This window comes from Mytilus galloprovincialis, chromosome 4 (assembly GCF_965363235.1).
Source record: "Mytilus galloprovincialis chromosome 4, xbMytGall1.hap1.1, whole genome shotgun sequence".
Lineage (NCBI taxonomy): Eukaryota > Metazoa > Mollusca > Bivalvia > Mytilida > Mytilidae > Mytilus > Mytilus galloprovincialis.
Window position 1 is genome coordinate 67,178,727 of NC_134841.1, and position 14,390 is coordinate 67,193,116.

General features: G+C 32.9%; 1 protein-coding gene across 2 annotated transcripts in view; it reads left to right on the forward strand.

Annotated features, from left to right (window-relative positions):
• Positions 1-8,027: 8,027 nt before the first annotated feature.
• Positions 8,028-14,390, forward strand: part of LOC143072773 (SWI/SNF-related matrix-associated actin-dependent regulator of chromatin subfamily A member 5-like) — a 28,041-nt gene continuing 21,678 nt past the window's right edge. The window contains exons 1-4 of one of the 2 annotated variants that reach the window (XM_076247867.1): positions 8,028-8,232; positions 12,083-12,255; positions 12,529-12,623; positions 13,234-13,334. In XM_076247867.1, coding sequence (XP_076103982.1) covers positions 8,224-8,232; positions 12,083-12,255; positions 12,529-12,623; positions 13,234-13,334 — 378 coding nt within the window. In that variant the 5' untranslated portion in view covers positions 8,028-8,223. The remainder of the gene's footprint in view (positions 8,233-12,082; positions 12,256-12,528; positions 12,624-13,233; positions 13,335-14,390) is intronic. The other variant, XM_076247868.1, reaches the window with a different exon arrangement.

The window sequence follows — 14,390 nt, forward strand, 5'->3', positions numbered from 1 at the left end:
AAACACATTTCAGCTTGTTTTGGACATCAATCTCTTGGTGAAATTTCTTATTTTACAATTCTTGAAAAAAATAATTTATGATCAAAAGAAGATATTCAGAGCAGAATATTTTATTTCTTGTTGCTATATTATACTCATAGGATTGAGTCTTTTGTAATTTTTATATAAACATGAAGATTGCATTCTTGGGTTCATGCATAATTTTTTTTAAGTCAAACAGTCCTAGAATGTAGATGGCAGATTTGCATAAAATTGGTGTAAGGAAGATATTATTTGAAGCAAACTTTACAAATATATCTTTTCATTATTCAGTCTTTTAAGTTTTTGCAGTGAACATTTACATATAATTGTCAATACATTTTTTATACATAAATAACTTTGTTAAGAATATGCGGTTATAATTGCAAATGAGACGACTTTTGTTATCCATTCGTTTGATGTGTTTGGACTTTTGATTTTGCCTTTTGATTTTTGATTTTCCTTTTTGAATTTTCCTCGGAGTTCAGTATTTTTGTGTTTTTACTTTTTTCCACTAGAGAGCAAATGACATGGAACTGAATAACAACTAAATGTGACCATATTGCTTTGAACAATGAGAAAAAACAACATTGCATAGAGAGCTATAAAAGGCCACAAAATAGAAATGTATAACAATTTCGGAGAGAAAAGTAACAGTCTGATTTATGTTAAAATGAATTAAATACAAATATGATATACAGCCACTTAAGTACAGGTTCTCGACTTGGGACAGGCACATTCAGAATTCAATAGTGGTGGGCTTAAACATGTTGGCCAGCGCCAAACCCCTTCTAACCTGGGACAACGATTTTACAGTACCATATACGAGAAGAACAATGAAAATCAGTTGATTAGGACTGAACTTATATGTATTTACTGGCAGTTACTGACAGCTAGTTCAAAGTCAATAACAACTTGTAAAAAAATCAAAATTTCTAAAGACTAAAGTATCAATCAGCACATATCCAATCGATTTAAGTGTAAAGATGTCATTAACAGTCTAATTTATGACTGTGCAACAAGAAATATTACAGAAATCCACACAGTGGCGGATCCAGAGGGGGGGTTCCGGGGGTCCGCACCCCCCCTTTATTTTGGCCGATCAATGCATTTGAATCGGGACATATGTTTTGCACCCCCCTGCACCCCCCTGCACCCCCCCCCCCTTTGCCCTGGGCTAGCACCCCCCCTTTCGAAAATTCCTGCATCCGCCACTGCCACATATAGGATGAAAGCAAGTTCATGACAAATGAATAAAAGCACTGCTCTGTTTTATAGATGAACATTAGACGGGCGGATCCCAGATGTCCTGATTCAAATGCATTGTTCTAAAAAAAGAGGTCTTGATTCGCTACTGCATTTACAATGTCTCATACTAATTCACATTCTGGGCAGTCATCCAAAGTCCATGCCCCATACTCCATGCATTGATCTTCCATCTATAAAAATGGCTGATAAATGACAATGGTGTGGTTTTCTTATTTATTACAGTAACAATTTTCACTAATTTAATCTTTGGACTTATCAATGATGATATGACTTGCAGAATGTTTATGCTCCAAAGTAAGAGAGGTCCAGACCTGTTCTTCTGTGTGCAAAAATGTAATATTCTACATCACGATTGTTTATGCCATTTGCTAAGGTGAGCTGCATGCCTTTTTCTCGATTATTATTTTGTCATTCATTCTTCCGTTGGTCTTTCCTTTTTATACGACCGCAAAAATTGAACTTTTTGGTCGTATATTGGTATGACGTTGGCGTCGTCGTCGTCCGACGACATTTGGTTTTCACACTCTGAACTTTAGTAAAAGTATTAAGTAGAACTCTATGAAATTTAAACACATTCAAGGTTTATGACCATAAAAGGAAGGTTGGGATTGATTGTGGGTGTTCTGGTCCCAACAGTTTAGGAATTGGGGGCCAAAAAGGGCCCAATTAAGCATTTTTCTTGGTTTTCGCACATTAACTTAAGTATGACCACAAAAGGAAGGTTGTGATTGATTTTAGAAGTTTTGGTCCCAACGAATTGGGGGCCAAAAGGGTTCAAGATTAAACATTGTTTGATTTCATCAAAAATGAATTATTGGGGTTCTTTGATATGCCAAATCTAACCGTGTATTCAGATTCATAATTTTTGGTCCTGTTTTCAAACTGGTCTACATTAAGGTCCAAAATTAAACTTGGCTTGATTTTTACAAAAATTGAATTCTTGGGGTTCTTTGATATGCTGAATATAAACATGTACTTAGATTTTTGATTATGGGCCCAGTTTTCAAGTTGGTCCAAATCGGGGTCCAAAATTATATTAAGTATTGTGCAATAGCAAGAAATTTTCAATTGCACAGTATTGCGCAATATCAAGAAATCTTCAATTGCACAGTATTGTGCAATAGCAAGAAATCTTCATTGCACGGTATTGCGTAATAGCAAGAAATATCTAATTGCACAATAGCAAGAAATGTTCAATTGCACAGTTTTGCGCAATAGCAAGAAATATCCAATTGCACAGTATTGTCCCGTTTTCAAATTGGTCTACATTAAGATCCCAAGGGTCAAAAATTATACTTTGTTTGAATTCAACAAAAATTGAATATATGGGGTTCTTCAATATTCTGAATCTAACCATGTATTTATATTTTTAATATTTGGGCCCGGTTATCAAATTGGTCCACATTGAGGTCTAAAGGGTCTAAAATTGAACATTATTTGATTTTATCAAATATTGAATTCTTGGGGTTCTATGGATATGCTGAATCTAACCATGTATTTAGATTTTGGATATTGGACCATAATAGGTAAATATCCAATTTAAAATTTTAAAGTTTTTAAGTAAGTTCTTAGACCACATTCATTCTCAAAAACCTATGTTGTGTCAACTATTTAATCACAATCCAAATTCAGAGCTGTATCAAGCTTAAATGTTGTGTCCATACTTGCCCCAACTGTTCAGGGTTTGACCTCTGCGGTCGTATAAAGCTGCACCCTGCGGAGCGTCTGGTTTCATTTTTATTCATTTTGGTTATTTCAGGCCTGGTTTAGACTATACGGTAATAATTTTGCTAATTTTTCATTGATGTCGTATTGTGGACTACAATACTTTAACCAAGGTCATTTGAAGTCATAGATATTTGTGGACCGAGCAATAGTTAAGCCCTTTTTCCAATATCCGTAAAATTTTCACCTAAAAATTTCTAAATTTCCCCGTTTATCTATGTCATATGAATTAAAATATACTACAAATAACTTGCATTTGCTATTTTCTATCAATTTCAAGTTAAGTTTCCACAGCGGTTTTACTAATTTATTTGACCTTATTTATAAATTCCCTACTCTGCCTTCGTGGTCATCATTGTCAAATTTTACTTTTTCTCTCTTTTTTTTTTGGGGGGGGGGTCACTACACTATAATAAAATTGAGAATGGAAATGGGGAATGTGCCAAAGAGACAACAACCCGACCATAGAGCAGACAACAGCAGAAGGTCACCAACAGTTCTTCAATGCAACTAGAAATTTCCGCACCCGGAGGCGTCCTTCAGCTGGCCCCTAAACAAATATATACCAGTTCAGTGATAATGAACGCCATACTAAACTCCAAATTGTACACAAGAAACTAAAAGTTAAAATAATACAAGATTAACAAAGGCCAGAGGCTCCTGACTTGGGACAGGCGCAAAAATGCGGCGGGGTTAAACATGTTTGTGAGATCTCAACCCTCCCACTATACCTCTATATATATAGCCAATGCAGAAAAGTAAACGCATAACAATACGCACATTAAAATTCAGTTCAAGAGAAGTCCGAGTCTGATGTCAGAAGATTTAACCAAAGAAAATAAACAAAATGACAATAATACATAAATAACGTCAGACTACTAGCAGTTAACTGACATGCTAGCTCCAGACTTCAATTAAACTGATTGGAAAATTATATCTTCATCATATGAGTATCAGGCACAATCCTCCCCGTGAGAGGTTTAGTATCATACCATCATAACATATATGAGAAGAACATAACCCGTGTCATGCCAACAATTGGTTTTTAAATAAATGTGTTTAGTTCCGATGCAATGACCCTATAAGTGAATCAATATTACCGCCAAAATATGCAATCTTTAATGACCTGACAACAGTATCGTAACTATCCTTTTTAATAAGCTTAAAGCTATTTAAAGGTTTTGTTAGCTTCTGAGGTGAATACTGACGCATATACAAACAAATGGATAGCGCTGTTTTCTTCTCAAAACCAGCGAGGCCGTCCACAAGGACCAACAATAGCATCTGTTTCGTTCGATAATAATTCCCCTTCTTTCTTCCTAAAGATATAGAGAGGGGCCTTTACCATCGCATGAAACTATTAGCCGTGTAAAACAGCTGGACAATGTTAGCATTTAGAAAAAAAATCCGTATAAAATGAAAGATTTACAATATTGAATTCGAAGTGTTTTATTTAAGAATTGAATGCTTCTTTTTGTAACTTCATTGGGGTGTAAAAGCGTTGACCGAAGTACATTTTGTATGAAGCGCGGAAGCGCTTCATTCTAAAAATTTGCGCACTGTCAACGCTTTTACAACCCTATGAAGTTACAAAAAGAAGCATTCAATACTTATAATTACATTTTTTAGCTATGATTATGAAAACACGAATTTTATATAATTGTTTTATTTAATTCACCTGTGCACTTTGTTGTGGGACCACGTGTTATCATGAATGAAACGTTTTATTGAGTAATGCAATATTGCTTAAGAAATAACACATGATGTGCAGTTAGCCAATCAAAATGAAGTATTATAATGAAACATACATCTAATTAAGAAATAATTCCTTCATGTCATGCTCTATGCTCATTTTAACATGGGTAGGCATTATATTAGTCGATATTTTACACTGAGCGATTCTAATAGGACAAATACAGTATTTTTATAGGTCGAATCGTACTAAAATACCGTAAAAATGTTTGGCTTTCACGTTTCCTCCCGAGGAGTCTGTGAACTACATTTCATATTTGATAAGTTTAAAATCTACGAGGCTGGGCAGGGTAAATATATGTTGTTTTATCAAAATATATAATAAAAGTTCATGCGCATGTGTCAAACATAGTTTGTGCTCATTAGAACACGGCTTTGTTTACAAAGCGTAATAAGGACGTCATATTAGAATGTAATTATTAAATCTTAATATATGTAAATGTGAAAAATATTCATTTTATTAATTTCAAATGCAACGGGTTACCCACCTCTCCATCCGAATTATTTTTACTTAATCATATACACCAAAAAGCACCATGATATATTTTATATATTTGAGGTATAGCAGTTATGTCCAATTTCTACCGTGTCAGGATAATAGCTAAACTGAAAACAAAATAAAGTCAATATGATTAAATCTATGAGAATTAACTATTTACTAAGGCCCTTTCCATTTTGGAAAGATGATTGATTTGTTGTTAGGAAAATAGTGCATGCATATGCAAGAAGGATAGTATATATACAACTCCTTGGTTTGACGTCACAGTCAAAGTATACATATCTTGAAATTTGAAAGAAAGAAAATAAAAAAATTAAAAGTTAAACATTATTTTTGATACCAATAATGACCAATCGGTATATATATAGCTGCTTGGCATGTCATACAGCTTGCATCCTCTGGAAAATGCATGTATGAACTATTTTCCTAACAACAAATCAATCATCTTTCCGAATTGGAAGGGGGGGAGTAAAAGCACTATCAGTTGTTGTCAAGATAAACACAGTCAATATTCGCTATTGTATTGATACTGACAAATCAGTGATTTGTGTATACCCTCCCCCCCCCCCCCCCCCCCCACACACACACAAATTGACCCCATTAAAACCCCGATTTTGTTGATATAATACACAAAGCGTGTATGTCAATATACATGAAGTGGCCGTGAGTGGCGTATCTAGAAATTTTCACTGACCGTTTTAGAGGGGCCGATGCAGTCTGCTGTGGTAATTCCCTATATAACCAGCCCATATATTTTTCCGCATTAAAAAAACGAGAGTGGTCCCACCAATAGGCTGAAATTAAAACTTGCTTTTTTTTAAATAAATGGTTCAATAATTCATCTTTTGATCAGGTGGAGAATGGGTTCGAGATTTATAATCTGCTTCTTCTATACCAAAAACAATATATATTATTTTTTAACCAAGGATTTATATGGAAATACTTATAGAAACCTTATTTAAGCTTCTTTTATATCTAAATACAGGAGTTTTACACATTCAATGAAAATATTTTGTTCATCTCGCTTATAACACAAATCATTCCTAATAAAACGCATCTAAATAACAGATAAAAATATCCCGGCTCTTTAAAATAAAACAGCACGATACTAAAAAATCGTATGCGAGGCTCATGAATATGGTAAACGGACAAGTCATAGGACAAAAAGTCACAGGACATAAAGTCACAAATTTGGTAGGACAAAAAGTCACAGGACAAAAAGTCACAAATAATCTGTGGACAATTGCTTGAATATATAAGAGAAATATCTTGAAATATTTACTTTTTAATAATATTTTCATACCGTAAAGTTTAGGAAATGTGTCATTATTTATTTAATTTTAATCATGCAAAAGAAAGATTTCTTGGAACCATGAAGCCATTTAAGAGGGGGGGCAAGGGGTTTAACTGTTATGCTGTTATGGGGCAATTTAATTCTTTGTTATCTGTTATTTTGAAAATATATTTGCTGTTAGCTGTTATTGTCTTATTCTTTGTTAGCTGTTATTGGGCTTTTAGTTTTTTTGTTATCTGTTATTGTGATAATGTATTTGCTGTTAACTGTTATTGAAAATTCTAATGTTAGCATTTTTTTTTGAAAGTCAATATTCGGTATAAATTGCTATATACCACTTTGCCTCATAGTTTTATTAAGAAAAATTCACACACCTCATTAAATGGTCATTTAGAAAAAGTCAGAATATTAAAACTCTTTCAGGTCACTTTTTTTATTAGCAACAAAGGGAGCTTCAGTCGATATATATATAAACAATACACCAACGTTTCATGAGGACTGCTGAAAACATTTTTGTGTTAATGTCTGAAAACTGGAAAATCTCCCCTTTTTAATTAATAAAATCCGTTAACTCGGAAACGTAAAATCTAAAATTTATAAAAATTGAAAGTTACCTCATGTTAATAGATATAAACAATTCACCAAAATTCCTTGCTTTGTGAAAGCATTTTTGAGATCTTATCAGAAAACTGAAAAAAACACCAATTTTATTGAATAAAAACCCATTACCCAAAAACTGAAAATCTAAAATTTATATAAAAAAAAAAGGGATCTCACGTCAATAGATATAAACAATTTCCCAAAGTTTAATGCAAATGGTTAAAGAGTTTCTGAGTTAATGTCCGACATGTTGACAACAGACGGATAACAGTATACCATAATACGTTCCGTGAACGAGCGTATAAAAATATTATAATATATTGAGTAGTAATTTAAACACAGTAGTCTAGATACATAAATTAATACTAAAAATATAGTCATAAAAAATGGAATGCATTACAAAGGATTATATCCGTAATAAGAAATACTGATTTGTCAAAGACCGAATTATTTTAATATTTCATTTACTGTTATCTGTTTTTGTCCATTTCAATTCCTTGTTATCTGTTATGAGCCAAATCAATTTGCTGTTTTGCTGTTATTGGGACCCCCCTTGCCCCCCCTCATTTAAGTGCCAAGCCACTATGACATTTTGTTTTTTTAACATTATTTGAGCTGCATCTTTGATATTTTTTTGATAAATTGTGTGTACAAAGTTGGTTTATACTATACAATAGTTCAAGAAAAATACAAAATATATTTAAAGAAATAAGCATTCTTTTATTCAAATAAACTTGATAATCAGAAAAATGAATTGTGACTTTTTGTCCTGTGACTTTCTGTCCTACATTCCATGAAGATCCATGAATATAACATACATCTCAAGATAAGACCGATAACTCTGGTACATCGAGACTACTGAAGTAGAAGAATAAGAATATAATATGTCTCGGTTAAAACAATAACTGTGGGTTTCGGTGGTTGTCCACACATAGGGAGTTATATAGACTTATAATCCAAACATGTGTATATTTTCCCGCCAAATTTAGCAGAAGAGAGTGTGCAGCAGCTGAAACTAATCCAGAGTGAACATGCCCATAAATCAGCGTTAGCCACACAAGTTATCATGTCACAGGTCAGACTAACAAACAAATCTTCATTAAAGCAACCCACACAAATCGTTTGCGCCCCTTGATTATAGTGATGTAGGTTTTTTTCAGAAAAAGGGGGGGGGGGCAAATCAGAAAGCTGAGTGCGACCCATGAAAACAGAGAATCCGATCAGTTTGAATTACAAATGTACAGTTCTTTAAAGTTCTTAGTAGGTGTTCTGATGACCTGGGGTGATATTTTTAGCATGATCTATATAAATGACAACCCACCAGATGGAAAACTATCCTACAGTTACACCCCCTCCCATGACATTTAATGGGAAATACGAATATGAAAGATTATTTCGAGAATAATGTGGGGATGCTTACAATTATCCTACCGTAGTGTAAAATCGGTCATCTGGTTGGTTTGTTCAGTATTTGTGTTTGAACTTGTCACACAGGAAACTAAGCTTTGACGTAACTACGCTACTACCAGCTTACAAAATTAGTGCAGAATACGTTTTTTCTACACTTTTGAATATAAAAACATTTCTAAAGATGTGTTTTCATTGTTATTCTCAATAGGGCTCTTCACGGTTAGTTCGGCCATATTGGATAGGGGGCAGATTTTTTGGAAGGAGGTGGAAATGGTATGAAAGTGTGGGAAATCCTATGTGTGTTTCCAAGCAACAGCTCTGTTTTAATGATGTTTTCCCGTATTTTTCACACCATTTTTACCTCTATTATGAAAATCTGCCCCCTATCCAATATGGCCGAACTAACCATGAAGAGCCCTATTGTGGCTCAAAAATGCCAATTTCTAATGGCCTTTTCATACCTGACTTCCGAATGCCTAAAAACATTTCAGAACTTCACAAAATCCCACTGGCGGCCTTCACTGCTTTGTGTACATTCCATTCAGCGTCATCAATCTTGTGGCAGACAAAACAGGTCAAGCAAATCGAATTTTTATGAATTTCAACTTCTTAAGCAATTTTCCTGCAAAAAAAAAACCTATCCAAGATGAAAGGAAAACTATATGAAAAAACTATGTTCATGCCATAATTTTGTTCAGTAATATAGAGTAGGTAAATAAAAAACGATTTACATTTATTTTTCATAGAAAAAAAAATGATTCAATATGAAAAGATCAATATTCTGACTAGGTAAAATGCAAAGTTCCATTCATGTCGAATGGTGAGGCTAAAAATGAGGTTTCCTGTTAAATAAACCCCCAAATTATTGCAAACTAATTCAAAGCAATATCACTCAAACAAACAATATAATTGCCTAAGACTAAAAAAAGCACCTAATTGACAAATTAGAGCAATTTGATTGGGTAGAACGATTCAAAGCATCACATGATTTTGACGCCAATTTTAATGTAAAACAAAAAAGGTCAGCAGCTATAGTATGGAACAATATCGCACATTGAGTGACTGAGAAATAATTATGAGTAACCAAGCTTGACAATACATGGTAATAAAAAATCAAAGCTAAGTCTACAGAAAAAATATGAAAAAAATGTCCATAGGTGAATGACTTACCAACAGCAGGATATAAAACACAAGAAAACGTTCTGGTAAAGAGTGAAACAAAATAAAAATTTCCATTTAGCATTATTATTTTCCTCCTTACATAACAAATGATCATGAGTACAGCAGGCTATAGAAGCTTGGTATAAATTGGTTTTAAATGTTGCTATGTGAATGAATCCCTGAGAACACACTTCAATTTATTTTTCTAAAGTCTTTATGCCTCTCAGGAACATGCCAATTCAGTGGCAGATCTAGAACTTTATATAAGGGGGGTGGAACCCGCTGACTGACCTAAAGGGGATCCACTGACTGACCTAAGGGGGGCCAACTTCAGTCATGCTTTATTAATTCCCTATATAATCAACCAAATCTTTCCCACGAAAAAAAGGGTGGTAGGGTATGGCACCCTTGGATCTTCCTATGCAATTATCAGTATATGTAGGAAGCTAGATTACATACATGTAATTTTTCTGGCAGGAGTCATATGGAGACAGCTACCCACCAGAAAGCTCACAACTCTATCAATTCAACACCACTGTTCAGTAGTGGTACCAAAATTGTCAATGTAGCTTTAATAGGCCAGGATTTTTTAATTTGTTGGTTTATGGATTTTCCCCTTGAAAAAGTTTGGTCGGTTGGTTGGGAAAAAAAGATCTTTTAAGACAGAAAAATATGCAAAATAAATATATATTTCACCTTTCTAACAATATCATCATGAATATGTTTGTTAATTTGTCATCATTTCTTAAATTTGAGTTCGATGAAATGTTATTGCTCAGCTGTCATAAACATCGCATGACATTGTCTAATAATTTCCCGTAAAAAAGGGGGGGAGTGTGCAGGGACAAAGAAGAAATTACATCGTCATTTCACAAACAAGAAAAACAGATTCACGTAGCTCTTAATCAATTCGAGAAAACTTGGTGAATAATAATCTTCAAGCATGATAACTGATAAAGAAAAATAATTTAAAAACGTCGTACGAAAATAGGTTTCAACACTTGTGTCAAAAACGTAATAGACTCGTCCACTGGGAAAACAAGAATATCGGGTTAAAGTGTTGTCACGCATTCCCGTTTTTTTTGGTGGAAGAAGACATCAAGTCATCTGAAGGCCTATGGTGCCGGCTGTAAAATTATTGAACCGTTACCACATCTTTATGCCACATCAGTTACTGTGTATTACAATTTCATAACAACTTTCGATTCTTGACACCGATTTAAACACATGATTAAGCATTCGAATCATTTAATTTGTAAATTAGGTTTGAAAAAAAATCACTATCGTATATATATATCATGTATATACCCTTTTATTTATGTAAATTATTAGATTTCATCTCATCTACATGAACATTATTTGTTTACTTGTAACCAGATGTTTTTAATGTAAATATTTGTAGTAGCATGCATGAATTTGGTATCGGGTCGACTGGCTCTGTTTACATGTTCGCCCTTGGTCTGTTCGTCTTGAGTTCTTTCGCCCATATAGTATGTTCGCCCTGTGTTCATTCTCTTTACTCTTATCAAGGACATTTTATAATACGTCCTTGCATTTATTAAAAAATATTATAACATTAACTGGAAATCGGCAAAATCGGAACTGCGGATCCGTACACCAACAAATTAAAAAATCCTAGCCTTAAGCAGAGATACTTTTTACCAACTTTATATGAAGGCTGATCAATTTATCTTGAACTATAAATATATTATTGCACTATATATATATATAATAAATAAATATTTGAAAACCCCTTATCTTTTATTTCTATCAAGTAAAAATGGCTATGGAGGTGTTTAAAGGTGTAGAATCATCAACAAAAAAGGAAAATATGCAGTTTGAACACAAAAAAAAACCACATTGTGTACGTTGAAAAAAAATGTAGATAAAAAATCTTCAGTTATGAGGCCCAAACTCCAGCTGAAAATTTCCTAATCTCCAGTTGTGGATTGACAACTCTGTCACATGTCTGAGATTAGAGAAGTTCAGGGGGAAATATTCAAAGGAATTATTAAAAATGAAATGTTGTTAGAATTAACAGAATAAATTATGAATTGTATCGTCATCAACATTGTTTTATTCTTTGATTTTCTCAAATTTTTCAGAAGTGAATTTTCTTATGTTCTCAGTCACTATATATCATGTATATATCCCACCACATTGTGTAACATACAGTAGGAATGAGTAATATTTGGGTTTTCCTTGACTGTAGCATGCAGATGTTTTGAAAGAATGAAATGTTAAGGGTATCACATGTCTTGCATTGTATAATGTATTTAAGATTGATTCTAATGTAAAATGTCTTGCATTGTATACATGTATTGAAGATTGATTCACATTTTATTCTTTTACAGGGAACAGATAGAAAGAAGAGATTTGAATTCCTTCTTAAACAGAGCGAGGTTTTTTCCCACTTTATACAAACAGGAATTGACACTGGAAAAAGCAAGCTGCCATCATGTCCATTGAAGATATCGAAGGTCATTGGTAAAAATGAAAAACAATCGAAAAAAGATAGAAAAGAAAGGTTTTTATATTTTTGATTTCTGTTAGATTTAATTTGTATTTAATAGCAATTCTATGTAACCAGGTGTTTGAAGCTTGGTTCATTTCAAGGATTTAGAATTTTGTCCATTAGTTTCGATGCTGTGTAAGAATTAAAATGATTTTATTATATTTTGATATTCAACAACTCAAGTCTTTGATATGATGTTTATAATAAAACGTAAAGTAAATAAATTGTGCAACTGATAAGTATACCATTGTAGCCTTGTAATATTTTATACATGTATATTTTTAGAAATCGCCATTGTGGTGCTGAAAAAGAAGAAGACAAAGAACTGTTTAATGTACAAGAAAGTGACACACCAATTAGATTTGAAAAAACTCCATCATGTAAGTTATAAATCCACTTTAATATTGAACAGAATACAAGTGAAAAGTTCAAATTACAAATTTAAAATGTCTATAACTAGCAAGTATATATATAAAAAAGAAGATTTGGTATGATTGCCAATGAGACAACTCTCCACAAAAGACCAACATGACTCAGAAATTTACAACTATAGGTCACCAACAGCCTTCAACAATGAGCAAAGCCCAAACCGCATAGTCAGCTATATAAGGCCCCGAAATGACAATGTACAACAGTTCAAACGAAGAAAACTAACAGCCTTATTTATGTACAAAAAATGAACGACAAACAAATATGTAACACATAAACAAATAGCAAGGTCTATTAAATTTGCAACTAGACATGATAAAAATTGTACAAAAATTAAATATCACAACCTATAAAAGTTGAGATGAAAGCCATTATCATTTTAACCTCTTTTTTTTTGCCTTTGAGATTGAATAGTTGAGGTATGAACTAAAAGAACTATGTGAATTTGTCCTTAAAAGAACACAAGACATAGTAGAAATGCAATAACATTCGATATTTCGATAGTTATTCATTATATTAAAAGGAAACTTGTTTACTAGTTATTTTAACATAATTTTCTAGTTATAGAGGGTGGAGAAATGAGAGATTACCAGCTTAGAGGATTGAACTGGATGATATCCTTGAATAGAAATGATATAAACGGCATATTGGCTGATGAAATGGTACGAAATTATCTTTAATGGGAATGATAATTGGAGAAATTGTATAAATATATGTTATTAGGGAATTGTTGGTTCCCATGTGCTTTAGCAAAATCTGAATCAAAAGATAACAAATCATTAAACTTCAAACTATTTAAATATACTGTAAATAATAATGAAATGAAGGCTAAACTCTGAAGAACATTGACAACCTATTATTACTTCGCAATGACCTTGAGGTCATTCCGATGTATTGCTATCACCCAGATTTCCAGTATGTAAATTAGTTTTGGGTTTATAACGGATCTATAAACATGATAAATACGCACACATTAACGAGTGCAAAATAACATTCCTTATCATTTGATATAAATACATCTCTTCAATAAATACTGATAAAAATATTATTGTTTACAACATAAATTAATAATATGAAAATGTGTTGTAGTTATAAGTAAAAAATCATTGATATTACGTACCGAAAAATTGTGTTAAAGCATGCGGGAGAACGCTTTGCCACAATACCAGCAAGGACAGGTAACTCTGTAATTGTTTTTGCGGGAAAATATGAATTGCTACTCGTATGCAATTTTAGAAAAATCAAAGTTTTACAGAAAAGTGTCCAAAATGCACTTGCAATGCGCTATTATTAGAACAGTAGAATAGAATAATATATAACAACAAATCGGTGTATGTATACTGATTTGTATCACTACAATATAACAGTTATTATGGTGAAGTTGAATTTCCTATTATTTATTCATCATCCAAACACGAACTTGTCTCAGGTAAAGAGATAAGTGATATTTTTTTCTGAGACAAGTGCTTTTGACCATCCACATGCAAGAATTTGTGGTCATCCGATGTTCAGTACTTCAGTACTTTGATCAGTATTACTATACCTCCAAATCGAGAAAAAGATTTTTCCCCCTTCATTTAATGAGATAATGAGTAGCTTGGGGTCAGCTCGATTTTGGTTCAAGTCCAGCCAATATTGCAACTTGAATCCTAAAATATACAAAAATATTCTGCACATGATAAAGATATATAAGTATGAGGTCTAAGTAGTAATCTCTT